This window comes from Balaenoptera acutorostrata, chromosome 8 (genome assembly GCF_949987535.1).
Source record: "Balaenoptera acutorostrata chromosome 8, mBalAcu1.1, whole genome shotgun sequence".
Classification (NCBI taxonomy): Eukaryota; Metazoa; Chordata; class Mammalia; order Artiodactyla; family Balaenopteridae; genus Balaenoptera; species Balaenoptera acutorostrata.
The window spans coordinates 39,303,580-39,327,570 of record NC_080071.1 but is presented as its reverse complement, the minus strand read 5'-3'; the positions used below and the strand labels follow the sequence as shown (position 1 = coordinate 39,327,570).

At 38.1% G+C, this 23,991-nt stretch overlaps 1 protein-coding gene and 1 pseudogene across 3 annotated transcripts in view; both read left to right on the top strand.

The window, feature by feature from the left end:
* Positions 1-6,876: 6,876 nt before the first annotated feature.
* On the top strand, positions 6,877-9,190 carry LOC103013773 (52 kDa repressor of the inhibitor of the protein kinase-like; annotated as a pseudogene).
* Positions 9,191-11,987: 2,797 nt separating this feature from the next.
* The window catches only part of TTN (titin), a 287,640-nt gene continuing 275,636 nt past the window's right edge, over positions 11,988-23,991 (top strand). For all 3 annotated transcript variants that reach the window (XM_057551572.1, XM_057551571.1, XM_028168572.2), the window contains exons 1-6: positions 11,988-12,185; positions 14,405-14,508; positions 16,742-16,945; positions 18,434-18,721; positions 19,208-19,293; positions 19,401-19,645. In XM_057551572.1, the coding sequence (XP_057407555.1) occupies positions 14,418-14,508; positions 16,742-16,945; positions 18,434-18,721; positions 19,208-19,293; positions 19,401-19,645 (914 nt within the window). In that variant the 5' untranslated portion in view covers positions 11,988-12,185; positions 14,405-14,417. The remainder of the gene's footprint in view (positions 12,186-14,404; positions 14,509-16,741; positions 16,946-18,433; positions 18,722-19,207; positions 19,294-19,400; positions 19,646-23,991) is intronic.

The following is a 23,991-nucleotide window of genomic DNA, read 5'->3' as shown; positions in this document are numbered from 1 at the left end:
TATTTTACGTTTGGTAGTGTATATATGTCCATGCCACTCTCTCACCCTATCACATCTTACCCTTCCCCCTCCCCATATCCTCAAGTCCATTCTCTAGTAGGTCTGTGTCTTTATTCCCGTCTTGCCACTAGGTTCTTCATGACCTTTTTTTTTTTCCCTTAGATTCCATATATATGTGTTAGCATACTGTATTTGTTTTTCTCTTTCTGACTTACTTCACTCTGTATGACAGACTCTAACTCCATCCACCTCACTACAAATACCTCCATTGTTTCTTTTTATGGCTGAGTAATATTCCATTGTATATATGTACCACATCTTCTTTATCCATTCATCCAATGATGGACACTTAGGTTGCTTTCATGTCCTGGCTATTGTAAATAGAGCTGCAATGAACATTTTGGTACATGACTCTTTTTGAATTATGGTTTTCTCAGGGTATATACCCAGTAGTGGGATTGCTGGGTCGTATGGTAGTTCTATTTTTAGTTTTTTAAGGAACCTCCATACTGTTCTCCATAGTGGCTGTATCAATTTACATTCCCACTGATTTTTCAAGAGCTACCAAATGGTCTATTGTATCAGTATAAATACTCCCTATTGGCAGACATATAAGATATGTCCAGTTTATATTTCCTATTACAAATTTTTAGAACAAGGGTTTTTTCCATCATTTAATATAATTCTATGTGGCACAAATAGAGAACAAAACCACACATTAATGTGTCTCTGATCTGCTATAGGCTCACTTATTAGTAGGTGACACTCTGGTACACAGCTGTATTGTACACATGATTCAAATTCACATTTCCCCCAAATTAACTGCCATGGCTCTATAGTGTTACTCACAATGTGTCAAACCCACAAATGTTAAAACCTTCACTGTCAAGAACCTACGTAAACAATTTTCACCCCACTGGATTTATCTTACTGGTATGCACAGCCTTCTGACCCTCAGAACTTCAAGGATCAAATGCTTAAACTGACTAATCCCTTTAATATCTTTTTCTAGTGGTAATTCCTGCTCATACCGACTGCCAAATACTATCCCCTAAAGTCTTTAAACAAAACTCTTAGAAACAGAGGTTTGAGGCAGACAGCTTGGCTTGGCTGGTTCTAACATTGACACGTGACATGGCTTCATCTTCAAAGCCCTTTTGTGTCATGAACTCATGAAAAACAATGTGTAGCTAGAACCTTTGGCCTTCTCCTGTGGCAGCAAGTTCTGACACTGAGAGAGAGATTTGCATTTCATGCTGACCTTCCCTAGGATGTTTGCTTGCCTCTAACACATTTATAAAGAGAAGATTCATTCAGTGTCTCTAAGGACTGTTATACATCAATAGTCTACAATCCAAGAGCATAATTATCAAACTGGAAGTGGATTTACTTACAAAAATATAAATTACTTGGTAAGTGTAAAGTAGTGATTGTTGTTAATGCCAGTGAGGAAATGTGAAAAACTTTACAACAGGGAATGTGAACTTTGTTAAAAACTCTTAAAAATAATGTTAATCACTTGTCAGTCAATCACAAAGAAAACCAGGATCCTAGCCAGAGTACTCCTGGCTTTCAGTTTCAATGCCTATCAAAGGAACACCTGAGAGACATGATAGTTACCAAAGATCTTTTGAATATGATAAATCCTACTTACAGATCAGGGGGTGGAGTCCCACTCCCACTCATTTTTTTAAAGTTGCACTATATCTCATCAACTCCTCATTCAGTTGCATTTATGAGTTGCCTTTTAATGTTATGCCCTTGACTTTTGTTAAAAGCTTCCACCAAAAATATCAACATATAAATTAGGTCACTACATCTGTGATAGATACATTATTAAACACTTTATGTTCTGTATATCACTCAGTACCCTCTCTGTAAAGTTGTGCCTGGTAAATTTTTAAAATTCAATGTTTAAAAAATTGCACTTCCCCAAGGAATTAGTATGCTTCCCTCTCTAGATTGAAAATCATGTCTCTTTATTCTTTAACTTTCAGGAAGTTCATCATCTAACCTGAAGATCATCTATAGTAAATAGAGTTGCCATCTTGGTTTGTGAGTTTATGTTGTTCTTTGACATGGTTTTATTTTTCTACTCTGTTTCTGTTTTCTCTGAAAGTTATTCTTTATTTCCATTTCTCTTATATCATTTTATCCGCTTTTGCTGAAATACCTCAGTTTCTTTTGTGGAATGAAATGTAAAGTTTCCAGCCAAAGTTATCCTCTCCATGAGAAGTTCTGTTTTTGTTTCACCTTACACTGCCCTCCTCCATCTCTGGGTTCCTGGGCACTTAGTGTACCAATTGTTTTGACTCTTCCCTCCCACCATCTCCCCTGCTTTGTTACATAGCTCTCTTGTCTTTCTAACTATTAAGTGAAGGATGTTATGCTCTCTGTAGCCCCCATAGTTCTTGGTACATGGAAGACTCTCACAAATCACTTGAAAAGAAAAGAAAGCAGGGAGAGAAGAAGAGAAGGAGGGAGGAGGAAAGGAATAGCAGTCTGAACTTAATGTAAAAAATACATGCAGCCTGTAGGCAAGAAGTGGTAAGGAAGAAGTCTATTGGAAATTGAAACAGTTATCCAGTAATGAAGGTAATTGCTTAGGTTTGTTTAGCTTAGCGGGGAGAGAAATTTTTATTATTTTTTAAAATTTATTTTATTGAGGTATAGTTGATTTACAATGTGTTAATTTCTGCTGTACAGCAAAGCGATTCAGTTATACATATATTTATTCTTTTTCATATTCTTTTTCATTATGATTTATTACAGGATATTGAATATAGTTCCCTGTGCTATACAGTAGGGCCTTGTTGTTTACCCTTTCTATATATAATAGTTTGCATCTGCTAATGCCAAACTCCCAAAATCCTTGCTTTCCCCACACCCCTCCCCACCTCGGCAACCACAGTCTGTTCTCTATGTCTGTGAGTGTTTCTGTTTCGTAGATAAGTTCATTTCTGTCACATTTTAGATCCCACGTATAAGTGATATCATATGGTATTTGTAACAAGTTTTTATTATTGTCTCTATACAGCTAGGTTAGGTCACAGTCAGGCAGGAAACACATGCAACTCTATAGCATAACTGAAGAGAGTTTAGTAAAGGGACTATTACAAGGTGTGGGCAGGTTCATGAACACTAACAGGGGATGGTGAAGAGCCCTGGGAAAAGCACCAGTAGAAAGCCCAGCTAAAAACATGGCAAAGGAACAATTAGCAGAACCCAAAGAGAGTATCTGTAGGAAAGGGAGCCCCAACAAGAGCACGGTCACAAGTAGAAGAAGGATGCGGCCAAACTACAGCTAGGCAAGGAGGGAGCCAAAGGAATAAATACCCCAAACTCTCTCCTGCCAGCACATCCCATAGAATGGAAGGGGGTGGGTAGTGGATAGAGGGGCAGCCAGAGGATATACAGGGCCCCGCACTTCACTTTCACAGTAAGGGCTTGCTTCAAAAGGATTCTACATTTATAATTAGCTGAGGAACCGTAGGCCGTGAGGGTGGGGGGAGGAGGGTGAGGGGTGGAATTTGACTAGGAATTTGAAATAGATGGGGTAAAACACAGAGGTAAAAGGCCTAAATCTCTGCAACAGACATACAAAAGCTTCAGAATTCCATAAGAACATAAATCATCATTTAAGGCTCAAAGGGTCTTGCAAATATTTCAAAGCTTACCTTTGTTTTCAAGACAGTAGAGCTGCCTTCAGGGTCATTTTTAGATTTTTGTCCCACACAGGCTCTTTTTCTTTTGGAGAATCCTCCAGCCCTTAACCTATCAACCATATTAAAATGTACCCACCATTAATGCAGTTGACTAGTTAACATGTCTTTTTTTATAGGCATTTGATAAACATCTATTATTTTTCATTTTTGCAAATTCCTTTTTATATTTGAGAGCAAAACTTATTTTTCAGCTCCAAAGACATTTTTGGTCCCAAAAGAGCCCTTAATCCTCCTTAGGTCTGTGCCTGCAGTAGTCACTGGATAAAATGAGCCAGACTGCCTCACTTTGGTGTATGTAAATCTTATTATTTGACAGTAATATCACCACCAGTGAGCATCTGCTTGTGGTTGGATTTGATCTGGTTTAAGGTTTCCTGTCCCAATCTCCCAGAAACCCAGTTTATATCTTCTTTAAGAGTCCAGTAGTTCTTGAGCTTTGCTTTAATTCCACATATAAATGTCATGTCACCTTCTGAGGTCCTTCCGGGAAAGACATGACGTGTGTTTCTATGAACTCACTCTTGGACTTCTCAAATATTTCTTAGAAAACACTATTCTGGATATTCAGCTGGGTAGTTAGATAATGATCAAATTAATATTACCAAGCACAGAAATGATTTTCTTTTTCTTTTTTTTTTTTTTTTAAAGATGTGCTCACTGATGTTTCAAAGGGACAGGTAGTTGAATTGTTCTTTCCTGGGTGGTATTATTTACAGATCTCTTATTTATTTATTTATTTATTTATTTTTATAGCTACTTTATTTATTTATTTATTTATTTATTTTTGGCTGTGTTGGGTCTTCGGTTCGTGCGAGGGCTTTCTCTAGTTGCGGCAAGCGGGGGCCACTCTTCATCGCGGTGCGGGGGCCTTTCACTATCGCGGCCCCTCCCGTTGCGGGGCACAGGCTCCAGACGCGCAGGCTCAGTAGTTGTGGCTCACGGGCCGAGCTGCGCCGTGGCATGTGGGATCTTCCCAGACCAGGGCTTGAACCCGTGTCCCCTGCATTAGCAGGCAGACTCTCAACCACTGCGCCACCAGGGAAGCCCATGATTTTCTTTTATGTCATGTTTGGCAGCAGCAAACAAACTAAATGCTTACCATCTGTCAGATTCTCACTGTCCTGGGCACTATCACATTCATACTGTCATTTAATCTTCCCCCAAACCCTTTGAAGTAGATATTATAATCACCAATTTACAACTGACAAATCTGAGACTGCAAAATTCGAGTTGCCTAAGCCCATGTAGGGTAGGAGCAAAATTCCACGTGCCCCTGGAGTCAGTGCTACTGAGATACACAAGACCAACTTTTTGATCTTTCTTATTTTGATAGAAGTATCACACGTGTCTAAAATAAACTTTTCGTATTTAGCGTGCCATTAAATGTGACTATTAGTATACCTGGAAACAATTGTAGAAAGCAATTAAAGCACCTGTAACTGGAGGTAGTAAAAAAGTAGGACAAAGAGAAGCCTCGAATTTTAAGCAGCACTCCCTTGCCCCCACCCCCACCCCGTGTCCCCGATGTAGGTTTGCTTGCCTTTGTAACTCAAGGAACACAGACGCTAATCCATCAGAACGGGTTGTTTGGGTCAGCGCATTCTTCCCTGTTTACTTCCTGAATTTGCTTTTCTACTTCTCTGTGTAAAAATAGCTCAATGATAAGCCTATATTTCAACTTTGAAACACTTTATGAGTGGAAGGGACTTTATAGATGTACTATTGCCACATATTACTGTGCTTATTGTCTCTTTGAGAGCAGAGATTCTGTCTACTGCATGCATTGCTATAATCCCAGTGCTTGAATCGTGTTTAACACAGTAAGAATGCACAAAAAAATTTAATGAATTATAAGAGACCTTAATTTTACTCTTTTCTCTCACAAAGGACTATCACATTAGTCTTAAAAACTGTACCCATTTCTCAAATAACCCCCAGTAAGTCCTTCCTTTGGTAACTGGTCCAATGGAGTATAAACAAAGTCTGACAGCAACCACAGTTGTGTAGATGGAGACACTGCCTGAGTTTTACACACATCCTAGTCTAGGTTTCAGTCGTAGATTACTGAGAATTTATTAGTAGTTTATGTGAACCACAATCTCCAAAAGTACAGGAACCATAACTGTCTTGTTGGTCACCACTGTTTAGCCATCATCTAGCACAGTGCCTGGCAAAAGTCTCCACTCATTAGACATTTGTTGAGCCAATAAGCAATGATAGAATCCCAAATTATAATAATTTAGCACAGTATTCAGCACCGAGCATATGCTTAATAAATATTTATTGAATTGCTATGACTATAATGTTCAAAAAGAGAATCACACCATGCATTCCAAAACTAAGTAGGCATTATATTTGAATCATCAGCTGTTTTGGATTATCTGTGGGACTCCTCCCCACTGTTAAGGTGGTAGATTAAGATCTTACTGCATCAGCAAACTCCCCAAATCTGAGTAGTATTTGGTTTCCACTGGGCTAGCTTACTATATGCCAACTATGGAATATTTAATTTTAAAGCTAATGCTTGCCATGATATCACATATTGTCCATTATTGTTCACTAATCCAATAACATGGACTCTTTCCAGAGTAGTATATTAGCTATTTACTAACTGGTCTCTTCCTCGCCTCTCCTCCCCTCCCCTCCCCTGCCCTCCCCTCCCTTCCCTTCCCTTCCCCTCCCCTTCCTTTCTTCCTTCCTTCTTAACTCTGAATGTCATATAAGGATGTAAGTGCCAAAAGGCAAGTATCTTGACAATACTGCAAAGTCTAAAAACGTCCAAAAACAGTGAGTAGATAAGCAGCTTTGGAGGATAGACACTTGACCTGTGTCTGTAATATATATGGTCCATCTTCCCTGCTCTTGAGCTCTCTATATTGCACCACATCAAGATGACACAAGCTTCAAGATTTTATTCATTCATTCAGTCTAATTCCCATAAGAATTAAAGTGGTTTGATTTTGGTTCTAACAAACATAACAATACATTAACATGCTTCATATTAGGTCAAGTGAATCTAAAAGCATATATACAGGCCCTGAGGAGCAGGCAGGCCGGTCTGGCTCCCCTCCCCGGCTCTGACGGGCGGGCCGGTGGGCTGCCCTGAGGAGGCGGGGAGGGGAGGACTGGGCCGGCCGGCAGTCAGACTATGATGCCGAACTTCTGCACGGCCCCCAACTGCAAGCAGAAGAGCACACAGTTGGACCTGGCCTTCTTCAGGTTGCCGCGGGATCCAGCCAGATGCCAGAAGTGCGTGGAGAATTGTAGGGGAGCCGACTTAGAAGATAAAACACCCGATCAACTAAATAAACATGATCGATTGTGTGCCAAACACTTTGAGACTTCTGTGATCTGTAGAACTAGTCCTTATAGGACAGTTCTTCGAGATAATGCAATACCAACAATATTTGATCTTATCAGCCATTTGAATAATCCACACAGTAGACACAGAAAACAAATAAAAGAATTGAGTGAAGATGAAATGAGGACCCTGAAACAGAAAAAAATGATGAAACTTCTGAACAGGACCCAAAACATAAGGAAATAAACAGCAGCAATGCTCAGAACCCCAGAGCAGAAGAAAGGAGTGAACAGCAGGAGGAAGACATTTTACCTTTAACCCTTGAAGAGAAGGAAAACAAAGAATACTCAAAATCTTTATTTGAAATTTTGATTCTTATGGGAAAACAGACCATACCTCTGGATGGACATGAAGCTGATGAAATCCCAGAAGGTCTCTTTACTCCTGATAACTTTCAAGCCCTGCTGGAGTGCCGGATCCATTCTGGTGAAGAGGTTCTGAGAAAGCGCTTTGAGACAACGGCAGTGAACACATTGTTCTGTTTGAAAACACAGCAGAAACAGATGCTACAGATCTGTGAGAGCTGCATTCGGGAAGAAACCCTCAGGGAAGTGGGAGACTCTCACTTCTTTTCCATCGTCACTGGCGATGTGGTGGACATAGTAGGGGAAGAGCACCTGCCTGTGTTGGTGAGGTTTGTTGACGCAGCTCACAACCTGAGAGAGGAATTTGTGGGCTTCCTGCCTTATAAAGCTGATGCAGAAATTTCGGCTGTGAAATCTCACACTACGATAACTGAGAAGTAAGGATTAAACATGGAGTACTGTCGTGGCCAGGCTTACATTGTGTCCAGTGGATTTTCTTCCAAAATGAAAGTTGTTGCTTCTAGACTTTTAGAGAAATATCCCCAAGCTATCTACACACTCTGCTCTTCCTGTGCCTTAAATATGTGGTTGGCAAAATCAGTGCCTGTTATGGGAGTATGTGTCCCATTAGGAACAGCTGAGGAAGTTTGTTCTTTTTTCCATCGATCAGCACAAGTGCTTTTAGAGCTTGACAATGTAATTTCTGTCCTCTTTCAGAACAAGGAAGAAAGGGGCAAAGAACTGAAGGAAATTCACCATTCTCAGTGGCCAGGCAGGCCTGATGCTTTTGAAATCTTAGTGGACCTCCTACAAGCACTTGCTTTATGTTTAGATGGTATAATAGTGACACAAATGTTAGATGGAATAACTGCATGGCTGGCCGAGCATTTGTACTCTGTAGTGTGGTAACAGATTTTGATTTCATCATTACCATTGTTCTTTAAAATGTCCTATCTTTTACAAGAGCTTTTGGGAAAAATCTTCAGGGGCAGACCTGAAGGTCATCAGACCTCTGATGTCTTCTTTGCAGCCAGTAGTTTCACGGCAGTGCTGCATTCACAAAATGAAGTGATGGAAAATATCGAAGTTTATCATGAATTTTGGTTTGAGAAAGCCACAAATTTGGCAACCAAACTTGATATTCAGATGAAACTCCCAGGGAAATTTTGCAGAGCTCAGCACAGTAACCTGGAATCTCAGCTAACCTCTGAGAGTTACTGTAAAGAAACTCTAAGTGTTCCAACAGTGGAGCACATTATTCAGGACCTGAAAGATATACTCTCAGAACAGCACCTCAGAGCTCTTAAATGCTTGTCTCTGGTACCCTCTGTCATGGGACAGCTTAAATTCAATACATCAGAGGAGCATCATGCTGACATGTACAGAAGTGACTTACCTAATCCTGACATGCTCTCTGCTGAGCTGCATTGTTGGAGAATCAAGTGGAAACACAGAGGGAAAGATGTAGAACTTCCATCCACTATTTATCAAGCCCTTCATCTGCCAGACATCAAATTTTTTCCTAATGTTTATGCATTATTGAAGGTTCTATGTATTCTTCCTGTGATGAAGTTTGAGAATGAATGCTATGAAAATGGGCAAAAGCATCTCAAAGCCTACCTGAGGAACACTTTGACGGACCAAAGGTCAAGTAACTTGGCTTTGCTTAACATAAATTTTGATATAAAACATGATTTGGATTTAATGGTGGATAAGTGTACAAGTACAAGTAAGTACACAAGCGTACAAGTAAGTCAGAGCTTCCTACAGATAATTCAGAAACCAATGAAAATACCTAAGAGACTTTTTTTTTTAACATCTTTATTGGAGTATCATTGCTTTACAATGGTGTGTTAGTTTCTGCTTTATAACAAAGTGAATCAGCCATACATATACATATATCCCCATATCTCCTCCCTCTTGCTTCTCCCTCCTACCCTCCCTATCCCACCCCTCTAGGTGGTCGCAAAGCATCGAGCTGATCTCCCTGTGCTATGTGGCTGCTTCCCACAGCTATCTATTTTACATTTGGTAGTGTATATATGTCCATGAAAATACCTAAGAGACTTTTAAAATAGGCTTTCTCTTATATTTGATGTTTGAAAAAAATCTGTAAGAAATTTGAAAATATCTTACAGAAAAGTTGTAAGGTGCACGTAGGCCACTTAATCACTGAATATCTTGACCTGTAGGCCCCCCATTGAGTACATTAGTCATTGATAATCTGCCTGTTTAAATGTCCCATTTCAACTCCCATACTTTGGAGACCTAACTGTTCTTCCAGAAGATAGCATTGAAAGTACCATGTTACACTCTGTGATCTCTGCTAATGGCACTTTGGAATTGTATTAGTTAAGTCATTTTAGACATAACATTTATCACTGTGGATTCAATTGTCAGGTATTGAGTTATCAGTTCTTTGAAGAAATAAATTGTGAGGAGGTATGGGAGGAAGGAATATATTTTATAAAACATTACAATGAAGCTCAGGACTGACCTTTGAATATTAGGAGTTTTGAGTATGCTGTTAAAAATCTGTAAGGGACAGTTAAGAAAATTATCAGACTGTAATAGAAACATGTGAGCTCGCCAAACAAGGATTTCAGTGTAGATTCTTTCATTATCAAATGAAGTTAAAGGAACAAGTTACAGTTAAAGTTTGAATGGAAGAGCCTTCCCTTGTTGTTCCACATCTGTTTGTTGCTGTTTGCATTCCTTTATTGAGCCTACATCTTCATAAGCTTTTTGGCAGGTATATGTTGAACACTTCTGTTTCATGGTCAAGACAGGATCAGAGCCCATGGATACTGACAACTGATTTGTCTGTTTTCTTCTGTCTTTTTCCATGACTATCTGCTGTCTCATCTTGATTTACAAGCAAAACCTAGAAAACCTACAAAAATAAGTGTTTTGTGGTTTATCTAGGAATAATACAGAAAATATTGCTGTTATTTTTGGTGAAGAAAATCAATTTTATATAGTTTATTTCAACCTAAATAAAATGTGTATTTTGTTTAAAAAAATAAAAAAATAAAAGCATATATACATACACGCACTCACCACACACACACACACACACACCCCTGCACACATTTTAAATAGATAACCAGTTATCTATTTAACAATGCAAATCAGAAAGATCACATGACATTTCTAGTCTTGCTTCGCTTTATGACTGGCAGGTGGCCTGTAACATAGTCTCTAATTGGGAATAATTTTTAAGATACATAACATGAAACTAGTTGTTTCTGAATAAAGCAATCAAACAGAATTTTGTCAGATAGCGTCTGTAGTAGGAAAAATAATACCAACAATACAGATATAACTGCTTAAGAAAAGACAAATGTTTACATAAATATGTCATCTTGTCTATATAGCTATATTACATAAGTTGTCCAGTATGTTTTAGTCCTGTTTAATGTTAACAAGTTAATCACTGTATAAATAATTACCAAGAATGAAATACTCAGGAAGTTGAAAAGTCTAATGCATGGCCTTCCACATCAGGGGAAATTTTTTATTACAGACATAAATTTAACTTAAAATTTAAAATTTTAGTCTTTTATTAAGAAAAATCTCTTTTTACTATCAACAAGACAATTTTCTTCCCTCTTAGTGAAGCTTTACAAATCTCTCAGCTGAACTATTTTAAAGCTCTTCTGGTATGCTCTTTTGTATTTGAAATATCTGTTGCTTGAAATTAAATTCAGTTCTAAAATAGCAACTATATCATCTCCTAACTACTTCCCATTAGTAAGAGCAAACTCCAGAGATTAGTAAGGCAGCTTTCATGTGCCTGAAAAAGAACCCTATGGATGTTTTAAACAAAAGACTTGGCTGCTCATTAAGGATCAGTGCATGTATATTTGTAAGTATTAATGCCAGAAAAAAATGAAATCTGGAAAAAAGAAATCCTTACACTGTCTAGGCTAAATCTAAGCAGAGTTCAGATTTTGCCTTTCAACTTTATTTCTTGCAGGGCTGTATAAACACTTAGCTCATTAACATTGGCTTAACTCTCCCCAAAGTACAAGTGGATTCTGGAGAAAGTAGATAGTATAAATGAGCTCTCTTCAGTGCTGAGGTTTTTAGGCACTGGTTCTTCAAAAAAAAAAAAAAAAAAAAAGGTGAAGTCTTATGCATGAGATAAACTCCCTCATCTGTTGTCATGATTGACAGGTCCATTTGGTTGGTTGTATGGGGGAAGGGAACAGGAATGGGGCCTCAGGGCAGAGTCCTCAGGTTTGGAGCTCTTTTGTATAATTGCCCACAAGTGTTTTCTATTGCCACAAATTCTCCTCAGACCAGTTATTTTCAGATTTTAACATGGGCAACAAGTGCTCTTCCCCAAGCCTCAACAGAGTTAGTTTTTAAGTACGGTTCTATTCCCTTGGTAAAGCCCCTTTTGAGATGCTAAATTTAGCACTGCCAATCAGAAGAACAGGTGGTCTGCGCCGCTACCAAATAGGTCCCGCTCCCATCATGCTTTCCTGGGAGAGCCAATCAGCCAGCGCACTGCCCTGAGATGTGGGGCTGTCAGCAGATCTGGCAAATATAAGGGCTGGGCCAGACCCTGACCCGTGAGCAGTCGTGCATTCCCAGCCTCGCCTCGGGTGTAGGGATTGCATAGAAAAGCAAAACTACACAGTCTTGACTGTGTAGTTTTGTTTTTAAGTTTAGAGGCTCACCGATTCATGTTGGAGATGGTCGAAAAAACCAACTCTAGATAGGACGTCGTTTCAGAAGCAACCTTGGGCTTAGTCCCACCCTTTTTGGGCACTCCTGAGAAATCAGGTGAGCAGCATATTTTCTTTCTTATTAGTAGTCCCGTCCTTATCGATTCTAGTTCCCCATTTTCTTTGTGTGCTAAATGCCTATATAGAGGTGTTTGTCTAACTACTTGGGGCTGGTTCTGACCCTCTATTTGAATTTGCTTGTTAAATTCTGTTTTGAAATATGTGAAGGCTTTTCCTTTCAAAAGTTCGATGCTTTAGCATATCAGCACAGTCAGTGATTCAAATTGTTTAAATGCACTTAATATTCTAAAAGTATTAAAAGTTGATGTCTGAAATGGTGATAGAAATGCTTGCTTCTTTTATAGACTTTTTTTGTTTGTTGAGAATGTTCAAGGTTATATTTCTCAGTGATAACGTGAGACACACCAAGAATAGCTCTGATAAAATGCATGTGGTATCAACTACACCCTGATGACTTTTTAAGGGAATCAACTGCTGAGGTATCAGTTGCAGGACAGTGACAGAACACTTGCCTGCTGTCAGTCAACGCTGGAGAGTTTATTTTGGGAGCATGACATTTCAGATGCATACCTTCAGCCATAATTAGACAAAGGCCTCTCAAGAGCAAATGCTAAAGCAACAAAATTTACCTAAACAATAGGAATAGAAGACCAATTTAGGCCAGTTAATTGCAATATATTTAGAAATTTGGAAAAAAAGAAAAACTATATAATTGTTTTCTAAAATACTCAGAATCTCATTATGTATTTTTAATCAACTCAATCAAATTATATGGTATGAGATAATTGTTGATACTAAGAAGGGTAAGAAATAATGTTTTAGAGACTTCTTATTTCAAATTATACCTTGATTTCCCATCTTCCTGGAATTAGATTACTAATTGTAAATGCCTATAAATATATAGGTATATAAAACATAAATGGTGTAAAAGAATATAGCTATTTTTAGAAGATGCACTCGCTTAGAAACAGGAGAAGTTTGACACAAAAAGTTATTTTTGTGTCCTAAAGATAATATGCTACCCTAAGGAGTTCTTGGCAACAGTTTCTTTTGGATATTATCTGAATTTTTCAAATATAAATGTTATTGTCTCAGAGAATTCTAGTTTCATTTTCTTTTTAACTAAGTAAAAATTTACAATAAGGTACAGAATTAGGTGATTGCTCCACAAACTTTTAATAAATAGAGAATTTTATGAAAAATAGTAATGAAGCAATTGACAACTGAGAATCTGCTTTTTATATCAGAATAGTGGAATAGTCACATTCAATAACAAGGTATTTATGTCTCAGAAATTTCTTCTCATAATCTCTCTAAAACTGATAGGCAAAGTACTTGCTTCCACTTAACAAAAGAACTTAACTGCCGATTTCGTGTTAATTTCTTTGATTTTTAATATTTGTGCTATGAAAGCATAGGTGCTTTCACTTCAACTGCATTTCAGACCAGCCTTCCATTTTTCAGAGTTTGCACATTGTTCCTTATTAAGAACTCAAGTCAGTATTTTTCTTTCAGATCTATAATAAATACTGGCCTGCTCAGTTAAATTTAAACTTTCCTGAATATTCACTTCAGCAGTAGCAACATTTACTAAGCAGTTACAATATGAAGAAATATTAAGGACTAAAAAACACCGTATGCTGTCTACAAAAGGTTTGCATAGTTGACCAGGCTTTCCAAAACTTTTCAACTAAGGAAAGAAATTGCAAAGTTCAAGTTTTTAGTTTTGGTGACTATTTTAAATAATCACCTGGATTACTTAAGGTAATAGTGCCTGAATCTATGTCAACTTTATAAATACAGATGCAGTGTCTGAAAAATATTGGGAGGAAGGAAATTTTTTAAAATAATTCTTTCTGACACTGAATCGATGCAAAGATTCGTTTTACACTTTTCACACGTATCTTCTATTATTCGTCACTACCCCCAGCTTCCTCCAGCTTTCCCTTTCTCCCAACTCTCTCTCAGATTTCCCACCTTTGGTAAGACTGAATTTCCCTCTTCGACCACTAGGGTACATTCCTTGCTCTGCTAGCTTCAGTTTTTTTTTTCCATCCCCCCTTAGACGTGCTACTCTGTTAGGCTACAAGTCAACTCAGAGGCCAAATTCAGGCCACAAAAGAAAAGGCCTGCCCATCACTCTGGGCCCACAGATGATCTGAGAAGCAACCCATTTGGAAAATGTGTGTCTGCCGTCTTCAGAGTAGCTCCAGAGTGGCCCTAAGCTGTGACCTTCTAATTTCTTTTCCTTTTCAGAGTGCCTAAAAAGATGACAACTCAAGCACCGACGTTTACGCAGCCGTTACAAAGCGTTGTGGTACTGGAGGGTAGTACTGCAACCTTTGAGGCTCACATTAGTGGTAAGCTCACACGTTCACACTGTCCCTTTGTCTTCTTTGCCTCCTGTCCATTAACTTTGCTGTAGGACTTGACACCAAGTTTAAGCCTTGCTTTGACTTTGTGAAATGGGCCCACCTCTATGGAAGGGTCATTGTAAGAGTATACTGTTCACAGACTTCTGACAAAATCTGACAATATAATGGCTTGAAAATGTTCTATTCATATTTATAATTCCACAAAGCAAAATAATTAGCATTGGATTAAATTAGCTGTCAGAATCCAGCTGCTAAATAGGACCAAATTTGGTCATTCTATTTTTGGATTCAGCTGCAGAGCCAGACTGGAAGCCAAGAACTCCAGCCCAATAGGGGCCAGTCATGGAGCTGCTGGGCGAGTAGCCTGTGTGCCTGAGCCTCTGTGGGTTTATGTGGAAAATAACAGTACAACTGACTTTCCTCAGTGGCAGAACTTTCAGTGATGAGCTAACTCCTAAGTATTTTATTATTTTATTTTCAATCTTTATTAAGTGATTCTAGTCAATGAAAAGATTTTCCAGTCATTTTGAAATGACACCCCAAAATAATATATGCCACTCTGGTTCACATATTAAAGAGAAACAAACATTAACCCTAGAATTGTATTTAACAGGAAGTTCTTCTGTCTCTTTTTTTTTCTTCTTTTTCTTCTTTATAACTCAGTTTAGGGATGGTTTTGAAAATGGATGATTTCTGGGACCTATCATCACGTGACAAAATGGGGATAATCTATGAACTATATTGTAAATAATCTCAAAATTATTTAATCTCAAATTTATTTAATCAATATTTTCTCCTTCTGCAGTATTATAACTGGTCATGTAAGATTTTATGGATTAATTAAAAGTTGATGCTTGATGTACCTCTATGGTACACTGTTCCTCTTTTTTTTTTTTCAACTTTATGGCTTATAATAAAGATGTAAAATGAGATTTCCTTTTGTTTTCTGTCTATGTACCAATCTTATTCATAACTGGATAACACTTTATTTTACATCGCACAAATAACATATAATCATTCTTCAATTTCTATTGTATATGTATATAGAGACCAGTTCAATTCTTCTCTTGTATGATAATCTCTGACTTCCAAATAATTTACTTATTTATCTTGTAACACTCAGTAACTTCTGAACTGAGCAGGGCACATATGGCTTCAGTGGAAAGTTTGCCTGCTTGTGGAGTAATGGAATCTGGCTTCCTCATAACTCCTTGTTCCTTCACACTTTGTGCTAATACATTCTTAGAAAAACACCACTGAAAATATTTGAGCACCCATGAATTCGTTAAATAAACTATTCACTTGGCCACAGTGGGAGATTGGCTAATGTAAGGACAACAAAATAAACTTTCTCTCGCTTAGCCTCACCTCCTCAGTTTAAGGAGTTAGATCACCAGCCTTCATGCCAAAGGCAAAATAAACCGTGCTCTGAATTTGCCTCATGCCTTCTGAATGCAGAATTTTAGTATACTTAAAGCATCCAGCCGTGTACATATAGTCATTAGCTCCATGATTCATCGTGGGTGAAGAGAATTTGACTTTTCTACCTGCAACTCCAAGTATCCATGTTGGTCTGAAAGACTTGGTTCGGCATCATCTCTTATTGTATGAGAAGCTGCCCCTCCTTTGTGTGGCATTTTGACTGAAGCACATTTGAAAGGCAGGAGAGATCAGGAAGACAGGGTCCCTGTAACCCAGAGGAGGTAGGGGGCTGAGCGTGCTCTCTTGTGCTTATTCGGCTGAACTTTTAGATCCCTTTGCTGCTTTTGTTCTTCACTTGTTTTTGTGAAGAGGACAACAGTCACTTTTCATCTCACAGTTTCCTTGGCTCTTCATTTTTATAAATCTCTTTCATGATTTTAATGATGTCTATTAACTTGCATCAGATAGAACCCTGGGCAGGAGGGCAGGTGATGGCAATTCTAGTCCTCTGTGTGCCACTGCCAGCTGAGGGACCTTGGGAAAATCATTGAGCCTTTTTTGGCTTCAGTTTCCTCCCCTATAGAATGAAGGTGCTGGCCTCCACATGAACCCACAGACCTTCCTAATGGTTTGTAAGTTTACACTTTTATCACACAGCTGTCAAATTTTCACTATTATTAAATAGCATGACTCTCTGGATAGCTTTTATGGTTTAGGACAAGGAAGTGAACATAATGGGACAGAACAGAGGACTTTGCAGTGCCCCAAACATAAAGATGAATTCTTTGTTCTCCAGGTTTCCCAGTTCCTGAGGTGAGCTGGTTTAGGGATGGCCAGGTGATTTCCACTTCCACTCTGCCCGGCGTGCAGATCTCCTTTAGCGATGGCCGCGCTAGACTGATGATCCCCGCCGTGACTAAAGCCAACAGTGGACGATACTCCCTGAGAGCCACCAATGGATCTGGACAAGCGACTAGTACTGCTGAGCTTCTCGTGACAGGTAGGCTGGAGGGGACCTGCCTGTCCCCTGTACCACCCCCAGAGGGCATCTCCAGGACCTGGGTAAGGGAGTTCCCCCAAAGCTACTGAGCACGTGCAGATGCATCTCGAATCTAGAGAAGGGCCCACTGGACACTGCATTGATAGCAAAGTTGTTTGTCTTTTGGAATTTGGTTTTCCTCAAAAAAGTGGCTGAGAACTAGTTCCTCTATACACATATTAAGCACTCAAAAGTATATTAAGGAAATATTAAAAATTGTGTTTCTGAACAAGTAGAAAGGCTTGGAGCCTTGTCTATACACCTGCTAAGGAAATATGCGTATCTCCAGGAATTCACACTTTAACAAGCACATAGATGATTCTGATACCAGTGGTCCACAGACCACCCATTTAAGAAATACTGCTCTAGGCCATAACATTTAATAATGCTTTATTTACTTTCCATTTCTAAAAACACTGCACAGTAAGCATACACAGAAATAGGGCAAATGCTTGTTTATGATTCAAATGCAGGACACAGTTTCCCCACAAAAGTTACCACCAGTCTTCGTGGCCTCTGTCATTTTTCTCCATCCTTTACTTCTTCCTAAGACATTAGTACAAAGAACATTGCATTACTTTACACATTACATAACAATATCTTTCATGAGCTGCATAATGTTATGTATGTTTATCCAATAAACTATATGTTCAGCACTGTTTAAGTATAGGGCTATCATTGACCAAAACAGAAGGAACATCAGGTAACGTCAGGTATGAACTTTAACATACATCCAGAAAATTCAGAAAGGGAAAATGCACAAGGTTGACAGCATCTGCTGTTGTTTATGACTCAAACACATGTCAAGATTAATCCCACTCACCCTTCACATTTATTTTATTAAAAATTTCTTCCAACATAATTAGCCAAAAAAATCCCCTTTCTGTAGCATCTAACATTAAATCACGTCATTATTTGGATTAACATTTTAAATGCAAGTACATATTTGGGTTATTTGAATACTGATTAAGTTGGAGCCAATTTAGGATTTTTTAATTTAAATTAAAACTTAATGATTCTGTAAGTCACAGGTGTATCCAGCAAACCAACCACTGGAATTCATTTTAGTGCAACTTCCTGAAATATGTAAAGTTACCTTAACATATTAATATAGTGCTAGATGTGAAGTTGGGAGGAAGTGCAGGAAAGATCCTCTAGAAATGTTATAACAAGATCTAGGCTTTTTCTTTAAAAAAAAAAAAATGTGGTGGCCTAGAACAGCTAAACAAGACAAAGCAAATCAAATATGGTGGCGGGGTGCCCTCTGCCACCTCCTGGCTCTGCTCTTACTGTCATCTGATGGATGAGCTGGGCTCAAGGACAGTCAGGCATGTTTGGTTCAGCTAGCCATTGCCTGGTTTGGACACCAGAGCTGTAATCATTTACAAATAGCTTGTTGGGAGCGCCCTGGCTGGCGCCAGTCCTAATTTTCTTCCCTTCCCGCTGCAGCGGAGACAGCGCCACCCAACTTTGTTCAACGGCTGCAGAGCATGACCGTGAGACAAGGAAGCCAAGTGCGACTCCAAGTGAGAGTGACTGGAATCCCTACACCTGTGGTGAAGTTCTACCGGGACGGAGCCGAAATCCACAGCTCCCTTGATTTCCAAATTTCACAAGAAGGCGACCTCTACAGCTTACTGATTGTGGAAGCATACCCTGAAGACTCTGGCACTTATTCAGTAAATGCCACCAATAGCGTTGGAAGAGCTACTTCCACTGCTGAATTACTGGTTCAAGGTATGTGCTGGAGGTTGAGGAACAGGGAGCAGGGGAGGGGAAGGATTTAGAACCAAGTGGGGTCAGAGGTCCACCTGCCTGCCCTCTGAGGTCTGGGGATGCTATGAGTTGAAATCAAAGCTGGCATTTCAACACCCATGAAAAGTCTCTGAGATTCCGCTCAGGAGTTTAGAATCATTGAAGCAATCTGTGGTTTTTAACTCTACTAGAAACTGGGAAGTATTTCAATTAAGTCATCTATGTTTTCAAATTATTGGCAAGTGATGGAATTTTTTAAAAAAGGATTCTAATTAAATTCTCATATCTAATAATAAGTATTTTCTATGTTTAAAGCTAATTTATATTCATACAAAATCCAAAACTTTCTGCATTTTTGTCCATTGGGACACAGAAAATCTTATTGACTTTGCAGTCAGAATTAACATAATCCCTTTAAAAATGGGTCCTTGTGTTCCCTTCTAAATATTTATCTTTCCCTTCCTACAGGTGAAGAAGTAGTACCCGCTAAAAAGACGAAGACAATTGTTTCGACTGCTCAGATTTCAGAAACACGACAAACTCAAATTGAAAAGGTTTTTTTTTTTTTTCTTTAATATATACTGTCAGGTTTTAAGCCTTTCAGATTGTTGCTTCATCAACAATTTCTCCTCACCATGGGCTTCGTTTTTCTCTTTTACAGAAGATTGAAGCCCACTTTGATGCCAGATCAATTGCAACAGTTGAGATGGTAATAGATGGTGCCGCTGGGCAACAGCTGCCGCATAAAACACCTCCCAGGATACCTCCTAAGCCAAAGTCAAGGTCTCCCACACCACCATCCATTGCTGCCAAAGCACAGTTGGCTCGACAGCAGTCCCCATCGCCGATAAGACACTCCCCGTCCCCGGTCAGACATGTGCGGGCACCGACCCCATCTCCCATCAGGTAAAGCCTTTTAAAAGAGATCATTATGCATTTTCGAATTAGGTTTAATCCAATAAGACGAGAGATAAAAGGAAGAAATAAGAAATGTAGGGTGTGATAGAGGAGGTAAACCAAAAAGACACTGGTTATGATTTTCACAAATCCTCACTGTCCGCTGGTAAATTGGAGAACTTTATAAACTCTAATTCTGAATTCTTATTTGTACACCATTTAATATCTGCTTTAGGAGTCAAGAAAAAGAGCGAAATGAGAAGAGCACATAATTTAGGGTTGGAAGCCCTGCGTTCACTCAGCTTGATTACTTGTTAAAATGTGACTTAGAAAATAATTATAATAATAAAATAATCACTAATATACATTGACCACTTTCTCTATGTTAGACATTTGATTGGCACTCTGTGTATATTATCTCATTAAATATTCATAGCAACCTCTAAGAATTATCACCCCTAATTTTATAGCTAGGTGACCAGAGCTAAAGAAGTTAAATAATTTGCTTAAGGTCTTAGTCGTGTCATTTGTAAATTATAGAGAAACACAGTAAGAATTATCTCAAGGTGTGTTGTGAGGGTTCAGTGAGATAATTAGTTGAAGGTATCTTGTAGATATAAAATAATTATACAAGTGTTCTTCTGCTCTAATAATAAGTAAAACCTTCTAAATATTTTGCATGTGCTTATGTTATTTTGTCTAGAATATAAAATGGATTTCTATTAGGTTTCTATGCTTAGTTAATATGGAGGTATATTAGAAAGTAAGAATGTATCATCAGGGCTCAGAAACTATTGGGTTGGCCAAAAAGTTTTCGTAATGTTTTACAGAAAAACCCGAACGAACTTTTTGGCCAATCCAATATATAAGCAAGTTTAAATTATCCATAGCAAATTTGAAACTTTGGGATTTAGCTTAACATGCTGAGGTTTTTTTACATGATAAACTGATTTAAAAAAGGGGAAAATTTGGAGTAAATAAAGAAGTGTTTCTTGACCAAGTTAAATTAATTTTTTAAATGTAGAGAAAGTTCCCCTGCCATGAAAAATTTTAAAAGAAGAACAATAAGTGGATAGTTGATCTAAAAAATATTCAAACTTATTGGAAGTTACTGTAATCAAAACAGTATGGTATTGGTAAATGAATAGAAAATACATGGGGAAAGCAGAACAGAGGGTCCAGAAATAGAATTCAAGTATCCAGGAAATTCAGTGTTTAATCAAAGTGACCTTTCAGTTCAGTGGGGAAAGGATATTTTACTCGATAAAGAATGCTGGCCCAATTAACTATCCATTTGGGAAAATCCGAATATAAACTTCTACCTACACCGTTTACAGAATAAATCTCAGCTTGACTAAAGAGCTAAATTAAAAAATAAATCACAAAAATAAAAGAGAAGAAAATTTGGGAAAACAACTGTAGGGAAGAGCTTTTGAAAATAGATTTACAGACTCAACAACATAAAAATAAAAATTTATGTATGGCAAAAGCAAGGTCATTGCTACACCAAACAGTGCATTTGTGAAAAAAATTCAAGGGTGCCTCTTCCTCGAGATATGGCATTGCCTCTGCCATAAAATATTAAAACAAACATACAGTGGCTACAGTGTGAATTGTACAAGCCTAGAAACAGTGCATAATCTATACAACTGTACATGTTGATGCTGGATAAGACCCTATAAATAAGCAAATGCAAACCGTGGATCTCGGGGGAAATGTTTGCAATACTTATGACAAAGGACTAATACACTAGATGTATAAAAAAGCTTCCACAGGGGCTTCCCTGGTGGCTCAGTGGTTGAGAGTCCGCCTGCCAATGCAGGGGACACGGGTTCGAGCCCTGGTCTGGGAAGATCCCACATGCCGTGGAGCGGCTGGGTCCGTGAGCCACAATTACTGAGCCTGCGCGTCTGGAGCCTGTGCTCCGCGACAAGAGAGGCCGCGATAGTGAGAGGCCTGCGCACTGCGATGAAGAGTGGTCCCCACTTGCCACAATTGGAGAAAGCCCTTGCACAGAAACGAAGACCCAAGACAGCCATAAATAAATAAATAAATAAATAAAATTTAAAAAATATATATGGAAAGTGAAAAAGGCAGATGTTTAAAAAAATATATATATTAAAAAAAGCTTCCACAAATTAATTATTAAAGAAAAAACAAGCAACACAAATGAAGAAAAATTGACAAAAGACAGGCATTTCACACCAGAGGCAATGTAATGTCCAACAAATATATGGAGAAATGCCAGATATTTTCCAGTCTTTATTATAGTGGCCACTTTAAAGATATTGGTAAACACTAATATGAAGCCTTGACCAAAAAGCTAGCTTTAAAAACGTGTCTGGCTATCAAAAAAAGTATTCTATCTCAGGCTAACTCCAAGTTTGCATACCACAAAATCACAAGGCAGGCCACATGTGATTTCTGGGGGAGATAACAACCTCACCGTATTTTTAATCCAAGCCTAAGAGTCATTTAGAATTACAGAGCTTCCCTGATTCTATGGAGTATTTTGACTGTCTTAGAAGTACTGAGAATTCATTAATAACAATCCCAATTATTTAGCCCCCAAAATTTGCTTTAAAATAAGAAATTTAAATATCAATTTGTGGAGAAAATAATGGTTATCCAGGACAGACAATTTCCTAAAATGTCTTACAGTCTAATCTTGATTTTTGTTATAGAGAAAGGCAAACATATTTCATTGAATAAGGTGCATTGTATCTAGCTGTGACCAGGTGATTTTTTTTTTTTATTGTAAGAGCAGAAATAAGCACTTTCCTATAATGACTCAAATTACATTGATTTTCACAGTTATGGGCTTACCTGCTGCTAATCACTCATGTCATGCTAATCATGTCTTTAACTCTATTTGAATTAGACCCACTTTAGTAGGTACAGCAAGAACAAGACACAGGTTGAAACTTGGAAATACATGTCACTTTGCTTTTCTTCAATTGGTGTAAACCCTACGTTATTCTAAACTGGTCTTTGTTATGGTTCTAAGGCAGTCACTTTCAGAGTAGATACTTGTTCCCCTAGATCTACCTTTAGTTGATCACAACTCCACTTATAAAATGTAAATTGATTTTCACCAAAAAACCCTTCTTCAAGAAAATGATTGAACATTTCTTCATGAAACTGGTTAATAGTGTAATGTTCTATTAATTTACTCTGTAATTTAGAACAGATATCAACTGTACCTTGAGCCTTAATTAGAATAATTGTTTCATTTATGATCAGTATAAGTTAAATACCCTATGTAGTGACAGAATACATTTATAAACATTTTCCTGCATGTAGTAGTTAAATGCAATGATAAGGCAATACTGCCATCTAGAGGGAAAAGTATAATAAACCCTTTGGATCAAGAATTAAATTATGAAAAATTTCATCTTAAAATAATGCCTGGAATTATAACTATAGATTAGGAACTGTCATTTTTGTCTGTAAATGCCTTGATTCAGTACCCAGATTCTTGAACTGATGCTATTGCAGTTTGGACACACATAAAAAACGATGAAAACTGTTTTGGAAGAAACCATTTTATCAATTTAATCAAAAACTATAGAATCCTTAGGTTTCAAATTATCCACTATAAGGATATTTAAAAGAAGTCCAGAGTACAATACAATGAGGGTGAGGGTAAACAAAGACAGAATAAATTTAAAACAGCAGTTTACCATACTTTGACCAGAACAGCAGTTTGCAAAGTGTATTGTACAGCCTACACCCAAAAAAGTTCTGCAAAAAGAGTAATGAGAAAGCCTTGCAATTCACAGGGCATATGGGCATGATGAAGGCTGTGGGAAATCCTGCAGGAAAATTTAAAAAAAGGTTTACCTTGTTTAGCCTTGAGCTGCATGAGCATTTTGATTACAGAAACCTTTCTTCCTTCAACACCTATTTGACATCCCCTCACCCCCCACCCAGAATTGGGAGTACAGAGAAATTTAAAGTTATGGTTACCATATTTGCCATGTCCTTTCTTTGACTGTATTTTAAGGACACGCCTTCTGCTGTCTTGACTTCTAAACATGAAAAGGTGGGGCGGGACACAGAATTCTTTAGTTTAGGATTAAATCTGATTCTCTTACAGAATTACAACAGATGAGAATAAGGCTCACTGAGATTTAAAACAAATTACTTTCAAGTACATTACTTGCCTCTGTATAGGTTATTGAGCCACGGATTTTATTTTTATTTATTTTTTAAATTTTATTTATTTATTTTTGGCTGCATTGGGTCTAAATTGCTGCGCGCGGGCTTTCTCTAGTTGCGGTGGCTTCTCTTCTTGCGGAGCACAGGCTCTAGGTACGCAGGCTTCAGTAGTTGCAGCGCGTGGGCTCAGTAGT